At 38.6% G+C, this 17,097-nt stretch overlaps 1 protein-coding gene across 6 annotated transcripts in view; it reads left to right on the plus strand.

Annotated features, from left to right (window-relative positions):
* The window catches only part of LOC117494595 (RNA-binding Raly-like protein), a 109,054-nt gene extending 92,162 nt beyond the window's left edge, over positions 1–16,892 (plus strand). For 3 of the 6 annotated variants that reach the window (XM_034145535.1, XM_034145528.1, XM_034145561.1), the window contains 7 exons: positions 2,764–2,839; positions 3,855–3,902; positions 5,207–5,382; positions 9,768–9,884; positions 11,170–11,339; positions 12,798–12,836; positions 14,509–16,892. In XM_034145535.1, coding sequence (XP_034001426.1) covers positions 2,764–2,839; positions 3,855–3,902; positions 5,207–5,382; positions 9,768–9,884; positions 11,170–11,339; positions 12,798–12,830 — 620 coding nt within the window. In that variant the 3' untranslated portion in view covers positions 12,831–12,836; positions 14,509–16,892. The remainder of the gene's footprint in view (positions 1–2,763; positions 2,840–3,854; positions 3,903–5,206; positions 5,383–9,767; positions 9,885–11,169; positions 11,340–12,797; positions 12,837–14,508) is intronic. The other 3 variants (XM_034145550.1, XM_034145543.1, XM_034145557.1) reach the window with 3 other exon arrangements.
* Positions 16,893–17,097: the final 205 nt, after the last annotated feature.

The raw sequence follows: 17,097 nt of genomic DNA on the forward strand, positions 1-17,097 counted from the left end.
TCAGCTAGTGTCCATTTGGGAAACTTTTGGCACTTCCTTGTTTGCTTCACTTCTTCGTTAGCTGTTGCCACTTAATCTCAACTTCCACTCGTCCATATCCACACTTATGCACTCATTTGGTCATGCAACTTTGTGAAACAAGTCTGTGTTTTAGCATGTCTAAGTAAGTCGTATACAAACAGCAGGGTTTAATCCTATTTCTTGTGAGAGCAGCCACTGTGAGAGAGAGGCATGAGTTTGCCTGTGGCTTATTTTCACCACAGTGCAGTAGTTGCTCTCCGGGGGATCTGGGCGCCTCCACTTGTTTGGTATTTGGATGAGAAGGAGAGGGGCAGGGCAGGCGCATACATTATTCATGCAAATGTGTGCTGCTTGTAGGGACAACATGATAGTGAGAACATGGCCGAATGCGAAAAACAACAATTTGTGAGGAAGTGCTTTTTTAAGTAATCCATGTACCCCGGAGGCACTTGGGTTTGGGTATCGTCGCTGAAGGGCACCTTGTAATTTTCATAGCTATGAAATGGCTCTTCAGATTACCTTGCTGCATGTAGATGCTTGCAAAACAAATGGTGATATCCAAGACAATCTAAAAAAGCACATGATTGAATTCTTCTGCCTTCTGACATAAAGTATTTAAGTTATTTATCATTTAGATTCTTAAGAATCCTCAGCGCATTGTTTTGACTGTATAGCTCATATCTAACCTCTGAATGCTACTTTTGCGACTTAAAGGTCACCTATTATGCAAAATCCACTTGTTCATGTCTTTTATACATAAACATGAGTCCCCTCTGTGTAAAGATATTCTGAAAGTTTCAGGAGAAAAGATTTGCTCGCTTTTTGTCCTGATCCATTTATATAAAACGCTGTCTGAAAATGAGCTGATCAGATTTTGGCCACTTTATGATGTCATAACGATGTTTTGGCTTGTGTACCCATTAGCCAATAACCAACCAAGGTAACACCCCCCCCCCCCCTCATCACCTGAATCTCCTCCTAGAGCACCATTGTGTTCTTTATATCTCTCAGAGGGGCGTGGGGAGTGGCTCCTTATTTTCATCTAAAGTAACAGACAGAGAATCAGCACTTTTGAAACAGGGCTGAAACAGAGGGGTTTATGGGATGCTAGAATGCACGATCTGTTTGATATTTCGAGCAAAACAGTTCAGAGACATGTTTTGTATATATCTGAGACGTATAATATATTGATGAAAAAGAGTATAATAGGGGACCTTTAAGATGATTAAAAAACTCCTGCATCATTCCCTATCATTGTGGTTATAGCCTCATGACTGCATCCATATGGTTTCTGGAATATTGTCCTCGCCTTTGAGTATTTTTCTTTGGACCGGCGGCTTGTTTTGACCCACTGGCTCCTCTCCCGGAAGCCACTCAAAACAAACCACAAGGACCTTGCAACACCCTTGGCAAGGCACGTATAGCGTTTTGTAAAATTCCGCATCACTGACTGGCTTTGTCACCAAACCTGATGGTATCTTTTTATACACAAAGAACAAACAGCCGGCTATAAATCAAAGCTCCCGGAACATCCAGCTCAGTGCAAGTTCTTCTTCATATGCTTATTCTCTTTCATTGTTTTTATGCGTTTAAGGATTCTCTCCTGCCTCACAACAAGAATTCCATTTTGTAATCTTTCCGGTGCACGGTAGCAAGGTCTCCAGTCTTGTCTCAGAAAATTGGCTCTCGCAGTGGTGCACCTTTAGCACTATATGTCCTACAGTACTGCAGCTTTGTAATTTGCTTATTCAAATGTCTCATGAAAAGCTCATCTTTACAATGGAACGGCACAGAGGTTCCTGAGAGCTTGAGTTCATTTTACTCTCTTTTTATTATGAAGAGGGGACTTTTATTCTGCCTTGTGCTCAGCCAGGGCTTTGAGCTATAACGCAGAACCATTAATGTTATCATGAGCCAGCTCTGTTTGGAGAAAGAATGTTTTTTTTCACTCGCATTGACACAGTTCTCCTCTTTTAAACTAGGTTACTCTGCGGCTAGAGACGTTATAGACATTAACCGATAAAACCCATCATACTGTAGAGCAAGGTTATATAAACTGAAACAATTGACTTCATCCCATTATTTTGCATCAATAAAGAGTATATAAAAATGTAATACAAATAAGTAACACAATATAATGCTGTAATAATCAGATTTAAGGACATGTCTCCCTGTGAATAAAGTAAATGTCAACACTTTTAAGTACAAATAGTGTAATAGAAATAATGTAATCTCTAAATGTAATTATGAAATAATTCACATTTCAGATATCTTTATATAATACATACAGTAAAGACTACTAAACAACCATATTCAAAGTAAATACTGCAATTTTTTTACTATATTTTTTACAATTTTTGTATGTTATTATAGTTTTCTTCAAATAGTTTTTTTATGTGTATGTAAAATTCCTCGTACGTGTTAACCTACCTGGTAATAAACCTGTTTCTGATTCTGATTCTTAATCTTATTAGCCACTCAATAGCTTTTCGAGGAAATGTGAGGTTTAGCACTATTCTTTTCCCCTTCTTTCGTTATTATTATTTCATTTTTTCGCCCCTCAAATATTCATATTCACATTAAAGAGTCCAATTTAAAAGAAAAAAACAATGGCTATGTTCTTACAAATAATGTGTTCCAATGTAATGCCTGTTTATGCTCAATGAAGTCTTACCAAAACCTATTATTATAACGTTTTCAGTATTGCTGACCTGTTTTCTGTCTGTTGTTGTGTTTTTGCAGACATAAACATGGCGGGCGAGCCGAAGCCCTACAGGCCCAAAGCAGGCTCCAAGAGGCCGCTCTCAGCTGTTTACAGGTAAGATCTGACCATCCATACTCCTTCATCTGAGGAGCTGCAGCCATAAATATAAACTCTCCTCCACACCCTGCTTTGTTCCCGCTCATGTAAATGTAGAGTAATATTTGAATATGAGGATTTCTATTATGTTTGAGCCTTGAATTTCTAATTGAGTTTTTAATGCTCTCCATATTTTCAGCACTGACTGGAGTTTGTAAAGCTCAGAGGAGATGCTGTTGTGTAAGCTTCATTAAGCATGACCCTGATTTTCTGCCCCGTTCACATCTCCTGGTCACACACAGATCAAAGCAGTGCTTGTTTACCGCAGGCTGATGTGACGGAGGCTTTTTTTATTCACTGGGACACTTTATTGTGTATTCAGATGGTGTGTCCAATGGCAAAAAAGTTTTTAATCCCTCCAATTTACTCCTTTCTGAATTGTTGGTTTCTTCTATTGCACATCTTTGTTTACAAATGCATTAGTTTATGCATTGTTTTACCATAAACCCTCATTTGCATTTGATAGCTACAGCTGAAACCCACCAGGAAGTAATATAGCAATTACGGAACAGGAACAAGAGTGGCAAAAACAACAGTACACCACTTCAAGTTGAAATAGAAATACATTAATACTAATTACAATTCCTGTGAGAATTTGCAGCATTTCAAAACAGCATTTCTTTTCCAACTATCAGCATTTCAAAACAGCTCCCTCTTTGCTCCTCTTCTCTGAATTTTAAATGAGTTGCCACCCTGAGTGTGTACTTAACATTGATTTTCCTCTCCAGGGTCTAAGAAAAAATTATTTTCCTTTCATTCCCCGACTGTATTTCCCCTCTGAAACTTTATTTAGATTCTTTGTTGATCTGTGGTCTTTGCATGCCAGTGTGTCTTAGGCCTGCTGCCTAACCTGCGGTGGGCTTTAGACATAGAGCATGTCTGTTTGAGTCAAAACAACTTGAGTTTCTTTTTGACAGATGTCATCTCTTCTTTATCTGTTCCCCCGTCTGTTTCCCCTGCTTGTCTCTCTTAGCGGTTATGAACTTGATTACGAGTACTACAGGGATGACTTCTACAGCAGGTATGTATTGTTCACATTATGTTATCACATTTGTTATTTAACAAGGAAACAGCTGACTGTTAACTTTGCCTTACCTCCATTAGTTGTAGTTGCTATCAAACTACACACATGCAGTTTACAATGCTAATTGGGGTACATTTACAACGTAACATTCTTAGTTTAAGACAGAGGAAAACAAAGCTGATCATATAAACTAGAGGTAGCTAGCTAATTTACTGTCATTATTTTGGAATTATCCACAACATAACCTACATTAACGCACTTATTACACAGCTTTTTAATGAATAAAAATGTATAATTTGACACAAAATATTGATTGAAAATGATTGTATTAATCAAAGAACATTTGTTTTGCTTCTGTCTAAGAACTGGCTCCATAGAAAACAAAGAAATCCGTAATCTATCAATCACCAATTCTTGATAAATCGTAAATGTTTTGAAATTACACTCTTAAAATATGTCTTTCTACAGACTAATGTTGTTAGTAACAGATATGTTCCATGCGAATATTGTTAGCCGGGTATGCTAACGATTGCTACCTCTGTACACTTTTTGTTAACTGTTTTTCACCACCCTCTAAGATTTTTTAAATACGCTCTTTCTACATAACATAAAGAAATACAAAGCAAGACCGAGCATTGGACAATCATTTTCAGGGGCGTGGTTTAGCTAAAGATCAATAGGTCTTCCCTCTTTATTTATGACTCCCTCATTAAACGTCTCAAATGACAGATGTAGTTCAGTATCCTCACCTGCACCTTGAAATAGCCAACATGTCAAAATGTCCGATCAGATCAAGCATGCGACTCGAGGCTGATGAAGGACACTTGTTTCCTCGGTCTCATTTAACCGCTGGTTATCTGACTGCTTATCTGTTGAGACACTTTCTAAATGTCAAATTTGTTGAGAGCTGTGACAGACTCCTACTGTCACTGAGAACAGTCAACGCTGACGCCTTCATTTGACATTAAGCACCCTCTTCTTTTCAGCCTCTTCACTTTCAAAAGATATGTAAAGGGATATTTGCATGCATGTATCGGCCTTGGAAAGAGGGCTGGAGGTCGATTTCAGCTGCAAAGTCTGCCTTTTGTTTTACGGGTGCCGTTTCGGAGAATGAACCCAAGAGAAATCCATACAAAATGTATCTTGAAAAACAATACTGGGAACAGGCTTGAGAAAGAGGTGATGGTGAACTAAATGGAAAAGCTTTTAGATGCTTTAGCACATCTTTTAGAAGACAGTGACTTATAGGAAAAGTGTGGGAAGTGAAGTGTAATATTTTAGATTTTTTTTCTTTCCTTGAGGCTTTTTGACTACCATGGCAGAGTGGCCCCCCCACCGAGGGCCGTGATCCCTGTCAAGCGCTCCAGGGTGCTCGCTCCTTCCTCCCGCCGCGGGAAGATCTCTTTCCCCATCAAAACATCCTCCTCTTCCTCCTCCTCATCCTCCAGACCTCCCACGTCCTCCTCCGGGCTCAAAGGTACGTACAATAAGGTGCTTTCTACTTATCTTGTGTTTACACTCAGATTTGACTTGATTTAATATGGATTTTTCAAAAGAACGAAGCCTAATTACTCTAATGGCATTCTGTCCTTTTGAAAAAAAGAAGCCTTAAAATGCAAAAAAAGAAACACGGCTCCAAGAGAGAAAAGGGTTGGCATTATTCCGCTGTGCTACTTACGCCACGCCACTATAAAAAGCTATTTAATTCACTCCAGCAGCTCACAACAAGCCACACTGCAATGTAGAGCAAAACACTAAATCGCAAACACAAATATAATCCGAGCTTTGCGAGGAGCACTATTAATTCGGCGAGCTATTGCTGTCACCCAGGATCCATCTGGATCTCATTCGCTCCTCTGATTAACTGGCGATGCATTATAACGTGCTAAATGTAATTAATGTGAGATTGGGGCCATCTCTTTGGATCTGTGGTCAGCTGTGTTTCCCTAAACGTTAGTCTCTATCCGTAGCCTGTGTAATTGGCTACAGTGTTTATTCCATTGTTGCCTGTCTAGCCAGTGTTATCAGCGCGAGCAGCTTGGGAAGGTCTGTGAGGAAGACCTAGTTGCAGTTGGTTTTATAGAGCAGAAGAGGGGGAAAAAAGCCCATTTCACAGCCTCCTTTTGGACAGAGTCGATGAATTCTCCTGTCTTTCTAAACTGCAGTGTGTTACTAATTTGCCCCTGTGGAAAAAAATCCCTGTTTGTATTGACTCTGGCCTAGATAGATTGGACAGTGCAATAAGGCTAGCGTGTCCAAACAGGGGGGAAGGGCTAGTGGAGGGAGTTTTAAAACTATATAGTCTGTTCAAGCAGTTTTTCACTTTAGGGGAGAAATGGAAACAGCTGTCAGAGGCAGGATCATGAAGATGGATAGATTTGTGTTTTCCACATTAAACGCTGTTTGACGCACAGTGTTGAGTGTCAGTGTATGAAGAGAGATTTGGCTTTTGGCTCATTCTGTCAGTCTATTAAGGAAAGACTGAATGAATCTTTAAGTTTGGTTGTGTTGAGAAAGTTACACAATCATATGATTTACTTACTATTTAATGATACCTTTATGTGTCTATAATACCCTGTGTTTATTCTGAATAGTACTCATTTCACTGTTGCACTGCTCTCCTAATGTTTCCTTCTTTTATTTTCCTCAATTACTATTTTGATCAAGCCCCTAAATTATACTTACATTTTTTTTTAATAAAGTCACAATCATATTCCTCTCTGATAAGCAAATTTGTTTCAATATAAGTCAAAATAAGTCTTACATGATACTGAACTAGAGCTGCAAGTCAAATATTTAGACGGATTTGAGACATCCTCAGATCTAATACTCATTCCATAAATCTTATTTATAATGCTTATTGAATAACAATGGCAATATTTTCGCCTGTTCCTTCAAAACGGGCTATTTAAAGATGCTGTGTTGATAAGGATGTGTGTGTTGTCTCTCTGCAGCTTATGTGACTGATAGCACAAAAGGGAAAAAGACCTGGAGGCGGAGATAAATTAAAAGCTGTTCCACACATTCTTATCATCAAAGTAAGCCGCCCAGAGCGAGCAGGGATAATGTTGGAATAAGGAAGCGAGTGTACATGTGTGTGCATTTATGGATGTTGCTTTGTACACCGAGATAGAGACACTTCAGTGTTTCCCACCATTGTAATATCAGAGTATATCTAACTGCTATTTTCTCCTTTTTCCCCTCAAGAAAAAGTCCATTTTCAGCATCCCTGTAGCTTTAGAGTTGACTGCAGCTTTACGAAACAACATGAGACACATTCTTGTGATTTCACATAGATATTTACCCAAATATAGCTTTCAGTGGGGCATTATATACCCCTTCTTTCCTATTTCACTTTCCCACATTAATCATCCTGTTTTTGAATACGTTTTGGTAGATAGCCTAAAGTATGTATTGGATCTTACCTGGGCAGTGTTGTTTTTCACTCTGAATTAGTGTGAAAGATTATTTTTTGGAATGCTAGTTTACAGTCAGCTTATCTTTTTGAAATGTGTATCATGCACTGACATCTCCAACCGTAGATGTTTTATGCAACAACATGAGGAGTGGATCTGCATTGTGATGTGGTGTGGGTGTAAATATACATCAAAGAAACGCACTTAAAGAGCCGCGTGCCGACATGATACCTGACAAGATTCTATGCATGTCTCCTGCTCCTCATTTTCCATCCGCAGCTCTACAGGAAACTCGTAGGTTTGTTTACCGAACACTCATCCATCCTCTCTCCAGCCCTGACAGAATCTGATAGGTGTCAGATTTTCTTCTCAACTTCTGCTTTTCTGTTTTTCCCTTCCTCTCTGAAGATGACACATTTCAGCTGCCGTGGGTTAAGGCATAAGATTATTTTATTGCTTTTTATGGTCTAAATTCTTTAATCTTCTCAGAGCTGTTCACGAGTACACCCGCAACAGTGATACAGTCCACATTGAATTAATTGTTACGCCCTTCAGATGCATTTGTTTGTTTTATTTTTAAGCAGATGTTTTTCACGCATTGATGTTAAGACTCAAACTTTGGCAAAGCAGAAGGGAAGAGAAATTATTCAAAAAGCAGTAAACAGAAACTGTGGGGGGTCATATTGTGCCCCCTGTTTCTAAAGCAGTACTTTAAGTGAGGCAGTAGTCTGCTAAAGTGGCAGAAAGTGAGTGTAAGCAACTAAAACAAACTGGTTTAAGTTAATGTTTCAATGTAATTTAATACAAGTGAACATTTTCAAGTTTGGATGAAAACACAAAACTACTTTTTATCTGTATGTTATATTAGATGCGCGTCATTCATCATTTACTGCAAAATACTTGTATGTGGATATTTCATGCAGTGAATGAGCAGCTTTCCCTCTTCACATACGAATCCTAGATTTATTTTACTGAACTCCATGTGTCACATTTATAATTTGCTGCTAGGATTTAAGTCTGGTATTTTACGGGTCCCATACCTGTTTAATAATTTGTTAAGAAGACTTCATTTGGTGCCACAGAGACCCTTATCTGGGACAGTTGCTTGAGTTGGCTGTGTTTTTTACTCAGGTCAACATTCATGCATATTTAGAAACCATATTTCATGTATTTTTGATTGCTTGCCTGTAAAATAATTCTTTATGTCAAGCTGTGCTGTTTTGCCCTAAATACAAGACTCTACATTATGTTACCAATTATTTCATTTGCTATAGAAATGGTTGAAATTGTTTTGTGTTGTTTGCACTGTTAGTTAGGAATGACACACTTCCAGATAGCAGTTCAATAGCATTTTCTTTTTATAATTCTTCAAACTCAAGAAGCATTGACAGTCATGTTTACTAATAGCAGTTTAAGTTTTTAGAAGTTACAAAATCATAAAATTATTGAGTTCTTCTTCATTCTTGATAACTGTTTAGTTCTTAAGAAGCTACTCTGTTGAACATTTAAAAAAAGCAACTGCAGTATATATGCTCACAGTGCCTGTCTGGGACTGCTTCAAAACAAGAGCCGTCCAATGTTACGCCTGGGAAACTACTTTTAAAGATGCACTATTATACTTTTTGGGTTTATTCCCTTTCCTGTAGTTTTTTTTTTTAGGTTTCTGTGCATGTAAAATTGTCTGCAAAGGCTAAATCCCAAAGTTCACGGCAGAATAATTTTTCTCCCACACACTGCCTGAAACGCCTCATTTAGACTATTTAGTTCATTTTCGTAAAAAAGTAACATCACTATGACACTTGCACTTCTATTGGCTAGCACTCCAGCACGTTGTACGTGATAGGCTAAGGGGCGGGACAACTCTAAGCGGTTTACCAATCACAACAGACCAAGTGTTAACAGAGTATGAATACATTAAATGGCTTCTGCTGAAAGGTAGATCATAACTACTTTTTTTAAAAATTATATAAAATGAACATCTGAAGGATTACAAATGTAAGATACATGTCTTTGACCTGACCTTCACAATATGCACATCCAAGCAGATACTTTGTATAGTGTATGACATTCCCTTGCTTTATATAATCACCAAAGCCAGCTGAACTACAGCATAGAGTGTGTTCACATATTGACGTTTTTGAGCAAAACTTGAGCAGAACTGCACAGCACGGTGGGCGTAAGCTGTGCACTAATCTTCAAATGGAAAGCAGCAGGTCCATATTTTCAGCAGGGTGACTTTACAGATGCCCAGATGAGATGTTCCTCCCTGAGGATAGAGTGACTCAGAGTGAAGACATGATATCCAAAACTAAGAGCATTAACAGATGACAGCATGCGGTCTGTGATAAAACGGTGTGAAGCACGGTCATTAAAATGGCTGCACGAATAAAACGAGAACAACTTAAAAGTAGCTATAAATCTGTATTTTTTTGTTTCCGTCCCTCAGCAGTGAAGACGGACCAGCTTCAGACTATAAAGCGGGAGCTCACTCAGATCAAGTTGAAGATCGACTCTTTGCTGGGACGCCTGGAAAAGATCGAAAAGCAGCAGAGAGCCGAGTCCGGTGAGAAGCAACACGAATCAGAGCGGGAGAGAGGGAGGGGAATTAAGAGCAAACGCTGGCCATAAGTCTTCATGACATTTTGGGAGATAAGAGCCGTAGAGCTCTCTGTCATAACTGCAGACAGGTGTCAACGCCACGCTGACGCCACGTTTATTTGAGAGGTCTTAATATATATTCGACACTAGAGGACAGTCCTATTGAAGGTCACTTAGACAGCATTCATGGTACCATTTTTCTCCCAGGCTTGCTTGCTTAGTTTTATTTGAGCTATCAATCTTTGTATATTTGAATTCCATCACCAAATAAATCACACAAATCCTTGTTCATCCTTCCAGCAAACTGTGTTTTTTTTCAAAGGGAAAACTTCACTAGATATGAAAATAAACAGACAAAATCAAAGTTTTTCCTTTGGATCGAAATGGATGTTTGTTTCTACAAGCTATCAGCTTGAAGCATGAAGAAATATTTGATTAACTATGGTTAGGCGGCACGATGATTCATCATTTATTTTATTTCTACGGAAAATTCAGTATGTGTTCAACAACATAATGTGGTAGGCCTATATATAGCCCACAGGACTTTATGTCATGAGCTGCTCTAATGATGCAATTTATCATGGCTATTAACTTGAGCAGAATTCACCGTCATCCTGGTGCTTTATCATTCAGGGTCAAAGATAAATAAAAGAAAGGACGAGAGATCCTGCAGTGTTTTGAACACAAACACATACTCATTTACTATTTATGTAAATAAATGCAAACTGTCAAATTCATGCCAATGACACAGAATTAGCTTTTGATGGTTTACATAGAACACTTTAATTCCCCAAAATTGTAGCGTTGAGTTAAATACCAGAAATATTCCCCGCAAGAATGCTAACTTCTTGCCTACATATGGAAAGAGGCACATCAACAGCAGCAACTGCGGTCCTTTGTCAGTGTCTAAACTTTATTCAATCATGTTTTATCGGTGTTAGCTGGAAAGCTACAAATAGAGGCTTCGGTTGCGTTACGGTTGTTCAGGTTGTCTGAATTTAGCAACAGTGTCTTTCATTTTAGATGATAAATTACAGTGTTGACAATGGACATATGTCAATTTGTCACTTGTTGAGGTCAAACCTCTTCTGTCCAGCTGATCGTATGTAGCAACACGTCCTCTTGGGAACGATAGTGAGGGCATCACATTTCTGCACAGGTTTTAAAACCAGAAAAAGGCAGCCATGTCAACTTTTTTTTACTGCTGTGTGAGCCAAAAACGATTGTCTTTGCCCTTCTTTCTCACTCAGAAGCTCAGAGAAAGTACGAGGACAACTGCGACTCCCTGCATGAGGAGTCTGTGTCGGAGACGGCAGAAAACTCTGGGGAGGAGGCGGGCGACGGGGCTCTGGAGATGGAGGCGGGAGAGATGACCGATGGAGGCGAGGACGAGTACGACGAGGAGGGCAACCACCATCTGGTAAGAGAAACGGCTGACAGGCGTGACAGCGAGGCAGAGAGCAAGGCACTTTGGGAGATCTCAAGTGGGCAGACAGTATTCACATTCCCAAAGTTAATTTTACAGAATTATTCATGGCCGCAGATCTGAGAGAGCCGAGCTTCACATGAGTGAACGGTGAGAGCTTTTGGACTGACAGTTTCTCCCTGTTGACCCCCTATCACACTGGAAGCAAGACTCTTCACAGGCCCACACACACACAAACTTATAATTGAAGCAGAGGGCTCAAGACACACAGAGGAGCGCTTAAGACCACCGGTGTGAATCTGGATGTAAAATAGTGTAAATAGGTTTCTGTTCACAAGGCTGCTGAGGAAGTAGCACCTGTATGGAGAAGCCAACTGGAGCTGTTGGGAAGGTTTCACTTTTATATATTATAAAAAAATGATTTGCAAAAGTAAAGTTGTTTGTCAATTTAAGTCTATTATCTCATTTTCTGACAGTGTAATTATTTTATTATCAATCTCATATTCATGTGTTGCGTAATTCTTGTATAATGGTGTGTTCATAGTGTTCAGGAATGCTGATTATAATTGTTTCTACCTAATTAACACCAGTGTTACTACCAGTTTACAAGTTTCCTTTTTTTTGTTCTTTGTTTTTACAAAACTAGGTTGAAATGTATTTCTCAGTGATGATCACCAGAAACCATATTATTCTGCAACATTTAGCTTCAAAGAGACAGAGCCACTCACAGATTTCACATGTTTTACCAATATCTCAACCAAATCAATTCATTTTGACAGGTCTCAAAATGTTTATGTTCTTCAGAAAAATGTACTCAAACTTTAAAAACATGGCCATCAACAATTATATTTCAATAAACTCGTATAAGTAGAACTTTTCCAGAATCAATGGAATCCTATTAGAGAATATTTTCATCAGATTTAGGCACACGCTGTACAATTGCTTGTGCAAAATGTTCCGATTACAAGAAAAGTAACAAATTGAACTGGTATAAAGACAGAGACTGTGTGTTCTGTTTCCTCACTTTTAAAAACTGCTGCATATAAAAAGTATTTTTCAGCACTTCATTTCATACCACACTGCATTCAAATCTGAATAATTATCCTCGGTTCCATCCTCTGTTCTGTTGCATTGGCCATGGCTTTGACCATGCTTTCTCTATAATGATATATTTATTAGCCATTAAGCAGGTGAGTACGGGCATGCTCTCCTTGATGAAAGCTTGCTGCCCCCGCTAATGGAAGACATTATTTTTCAGCGACATGGCGGTAAAGATTTATTTGTTTTCTGAAGGTCACACTGATCACACATCGTGATAATGTACGCCACAAAGAATGTTCTCAGGCTGCGCTTGTCCAGCATGACCTTTTAGAAAGAATTAAATACAACCTGCTCGCTTCTGAACGCTAAATCATATCCATATCTTTTATTTCCCTCTCCCCTTCTTTTCAGATAGAGAACCATGCATCGGATATTGACAACTGAGATCAGGTAAGGTTTATTAATCCATTACAGGATCTGTGAGTTTGTTTTACTAGACTGCAGCCAGTCTTCAAAGCCTTCATTAAAAGCCTTAACTGCTGAGCTGTGTCTTGAGCATCTCTAAACATTCGTTAATCATCTTCTAAGTCATAAACTCTATGACATTTAGAAGACCAGCTCCACTGAAGGCTAGCTAATGCGGAATTCAACAGAGGGATCAATAATGGCATTCCAATGGGCCAGAACTGCCCATAAACAACATTCATCTAATTGAATTGTGAGCAAGGGGGTATGAATGGTGAGGCCTTAGGTAGAGAGTTTCCTGCTCTCTTCTCTCAGGGTGAGGGTAATGATGCAGCCACATCATCAGTTGGCTCGCTGCTGGCCGGCTCCACGTAGCGGGGGTGCTCAGCTGTATGTATGAGTTTATGTAAGCTCTGTTTAACTCTTCCATAGCTTTATGTGTGAGCAAAGGAAATCAATAGTTCATTTTGGCCCCGGATTTTGATTTATTTGAAGTTGTTTTATTTTCCAATTGTGGTCACATTTGTAATTTTATACAATATAGTTGTATAATTCTCAGGGTGTGTCGACTATAACCTCCAAGGTGTGCAAGATATAGGCTAAATAAACAGTATTTTATTGTTGAATACCATCAAAACAATACATTCTTGATTAAAGACATTAACTTGTATCTCTCATTGTCACTCACTGTTCAAGTTAAGCTTGAAAGAATACTTAAACATTTCAGGAAATTTGCTTTTTTCACTTTCCTATTAACCATTCGTAAAGATCAATGACACTGTCAAGTCTGTTCACAAAATATGATGCTAGATTCAGCAAGCTAGCTTAGCTTAGCATACATATTAAACCGAGGGAAATGGCTACTCTTAATCTTTCCGAATGTAAGAAAGTCAGGTCACCAGTAGCCCTAAAGCTCACTATTCAACTTTTTTGATGGTTTTATCAGAATGTAAACCAAACTGTAAGGAAGACAATTAGCAGTAATATTAGCATTAGCGTATCTCTTTCTCAATGTTAGCTGGCTAGCCTACATTATTAGTGTGAGCCGTTTTGTTGGCTTAATTTATGATGGGATTGCGGATGAATTTATTTCATTAATCTGTTCCCTTTACCTTAAAAGAACTGTCAGTTGCTCTCAATTTTATGTTTATTTTGTCATTTATGTGTGCACCAGCTACAGTTTTCATTGCTAACCCCCCTACTGCTTTTCCCATCTGCCTTTCGAGGCGTCTAGTGTCCCAGTTCTTGCCACTTAAAAAAAAAAAAAGAAACACGTTACACTTAAGTTTTCCATTTCCTTTCCTCATGTCTGCCTTTTCAAAATTCTATCAGTAGCCAATTCACCAGAACCTCCTCACAGCACATGCATTTCAAAACCTGAAAATCCCAGTCAAGGTCGCAGAGAGTATATGAATGTGGTTATATGAAATCACAGTGAGAAGAACCTTAATAAGTCATGTCCAGTAGAATTAGGAAGGCAGCTTTATACCAGCAAGTATTTCTGCACTTTCCAAGATATTTCGGAGGCCATTCAAAACGGACAAGCTTTAAAACTCAGCCTAATCCTCATCAGATTAACTGCATTATAAATAGCCACCATGTTTTAGAAGGAGATGCGGTTTTCTAATGTGTGTTTTCATCTTCTTTATCACATCAGGATGAGGCAGCAGACGCTCCCGGTTGGTGGTATTAGAATTCATCATCGCCTTCAAGAGACAGAAAAAAGATTTCTGAGGGATCAAGACTCTCATACTGGACTGTAAATTGTATTCAAGAGATGCTGAATCACATTTAGATTCCCAACTCTGCAGCACATAGCGAACGTGATGTGCTCTCTGAAGAAAATCTATTCAAGACTCATTTTCATGCAGTGGCCACCTTCATGGATATTCTGTGCGACTTATATTTCATTGCAGGAGGCTGAGAGTATTATGCGCTAATCCTGCTCCTGAAAAAATAAATACTATGGGAATGTATAAAAAAAAAGGCTTTTTATTCAGATTTGCAAATTGAATTACGTGGAACGGAAGGGAATTGTTGATTTACCATATGAAATGTGTTAGCAATGTCATTTCACAAACTGTATTTCAAAGAATTTTTGCTCGAAGATCAAATGACTAGAACAATCTGCGACCGCAGTATGATATCCACAAAACTAATGAAACATCGGTGCCGTCTGAGTCTGCTTTTTCTCGTGTATAAGCCATGAGCTACGAGCATAACTTTATCCAGCTTATCCATTTATCACACAAATACCCTGTGGGGCTGTTCCATCATATATTCCAACTCCTGCCAACTTTCAAAGCAGACATTTCCTAGAGTGGTAGAGAGCCAACACTGGCACAGGCGTCCTGCCAGGGAGCAATGCCCCAACATCTCAAAGCGCTCCTCCCTGCTCAGCCTGTGCATCCCAACATGCACTGCTGCTGTTCAGGAGCCAAGGCCCTTTCTCATTCTCCTCTACTACCCCGCTGCATTTTGATTTGATTCTGCTCAGGCGAAAGTGCAAGCTGAGTTTTTTTTAAATTATATATCAAGACTCCTTTTAGAAGTATTTGATCTGTCTTTTGGATCGGTTAGATTTGGAATACATCTGTTATAGTATAACATGATACACTGGCCTTAAAAACCTAAACAAGTAGTGAGACAATACAACCCATTAATCTATTAATAAAATACCTAAAATGGAAGATAATCTGGCCAGCATTGGGTGATTTGTCCACTCACTTTGTGCAGTTTACTTCATTATATCTGCCAATTTATTCAGAATCCGAATCAGAAATTCATTATTAGTCCCACGGTGGAGAAATGTACATTGTTACAGCAAAAGTGGCATTAGTTGTTGTGTTGTTGCCATGTGGAGCAGCTTCAGTTAAGTGATTTTAATCAACCTGATTGATATGCTGCAAATTTAAATATGTCACCAGTGAGTGGATATCTTCATGTTCTACTGTTAATAATTCGCAGCAGGTTTGCCCAATTTAGTTCCAGTTTGCAAAAAAGTAAATTGACAAACAACACTGACAAAGGCATGTTTCTCGTCTTAAGCCTTCAGTTAAAGGTATTCGCAGAAGGAGGTAGATGGAACGTATGCTGACATGCACCAGGTGTGCTAGCTGATAGCTCAATGGCATCAATAAATGTGATGATGTGTATCAGCCAATCAGCTGGCACACCTGGTATACTGTCAGTTAGCTATGGGTTGTAAGAAAAGGCTAGTGGGCTAAAACATTAATCACAGCCGTTAATTATACAGCTTCTTATTAAACGCTCATTAACCTCCATCATTGTCCTTAAACTCACTGCAGCTGAGTAACAGCTCTACTTCTCTCTGCTCCTATAACTTCACTGTTAAAATCTTTTTTAAGGTTTTTTTTCAAGAAAAACATGGCTATTGTCTATTAGAGGAGATAACTGTGGTTCTTTTTGCACAAGTTTTGAGATGTGTGCGCTTTAAACACTCGGTAATAAAAAAATAAATGTAGGGCTTGATGCATAAAAACACATTTTGAGAAATTCAACAGCAATGTTACTTTTTGACTCAATGTCCTATTTATCCCCATGAAAACATGGGAATACTAACCTTGTTAAGGGGAGTTTAAATGTAATTGATCAATGTTTTGAACCACAAAACACCTTTGAACCTTTCTTATGACCGCACAACCTGAGCAAATAAAACCAAAATACCGGGGTTTTTTGCCGGGGTATTACTGACCCTTCTTAACAGAGAATGAATTAAATGTGAAGGAACGGTCGCCTTGCACAACTTCATAAACACAACAGTCAAACCTGGCAGTGCTGCCTGAAAAAAAAAAACATTAAAAAAAATGTCTGTCCTGCAGCTCATTCAAAATAAATGTCTGGTGAATGATGATAATGTGTAATATTTAGCACTATTTTTGTATCCAAAGACATGTCTAAGGGAAATGGCTCTGCTACATGTTTATCTTTTTTGCTGGTAGCCTGTTATTTACTGAGCAGTATGGTGATGTGTCAAATATTTTGCAAAAATGCTTCAAAAAATAAATAAAAACCTCATTGCTTTTAACTGTTGGAAATTATCTGGGTCACTTTAAAACATTTCTGGCTCAACCATCTTTAAGTTTACCCTGTATATAGTCCTTCTTGTTATTATTTCAAATAAATGAAAAAAAAAACTTTTATTGAGTTTAAAATAATGCTGAAATGATATACTGACAGTTTGTTGGAGTGGTTGCAGGTTTTACCCAGAATCATGGGGCTTGTA

Source organism: Trematomus bernacchii, unplaced genomic scaffold (genome assembly GCF_902827165.1).
Source record: "Trematomus bernacchii unplaced genomic scaffold, fTreBer1.1, whole genome shotgun sequence".
Classification (NCBI taxonomy): Eukaryota; Metazoa; Chordata; class Actinopteri; order Perciformes; family Nototheniidae; genus Trematomus; species Trematomus bernacchii.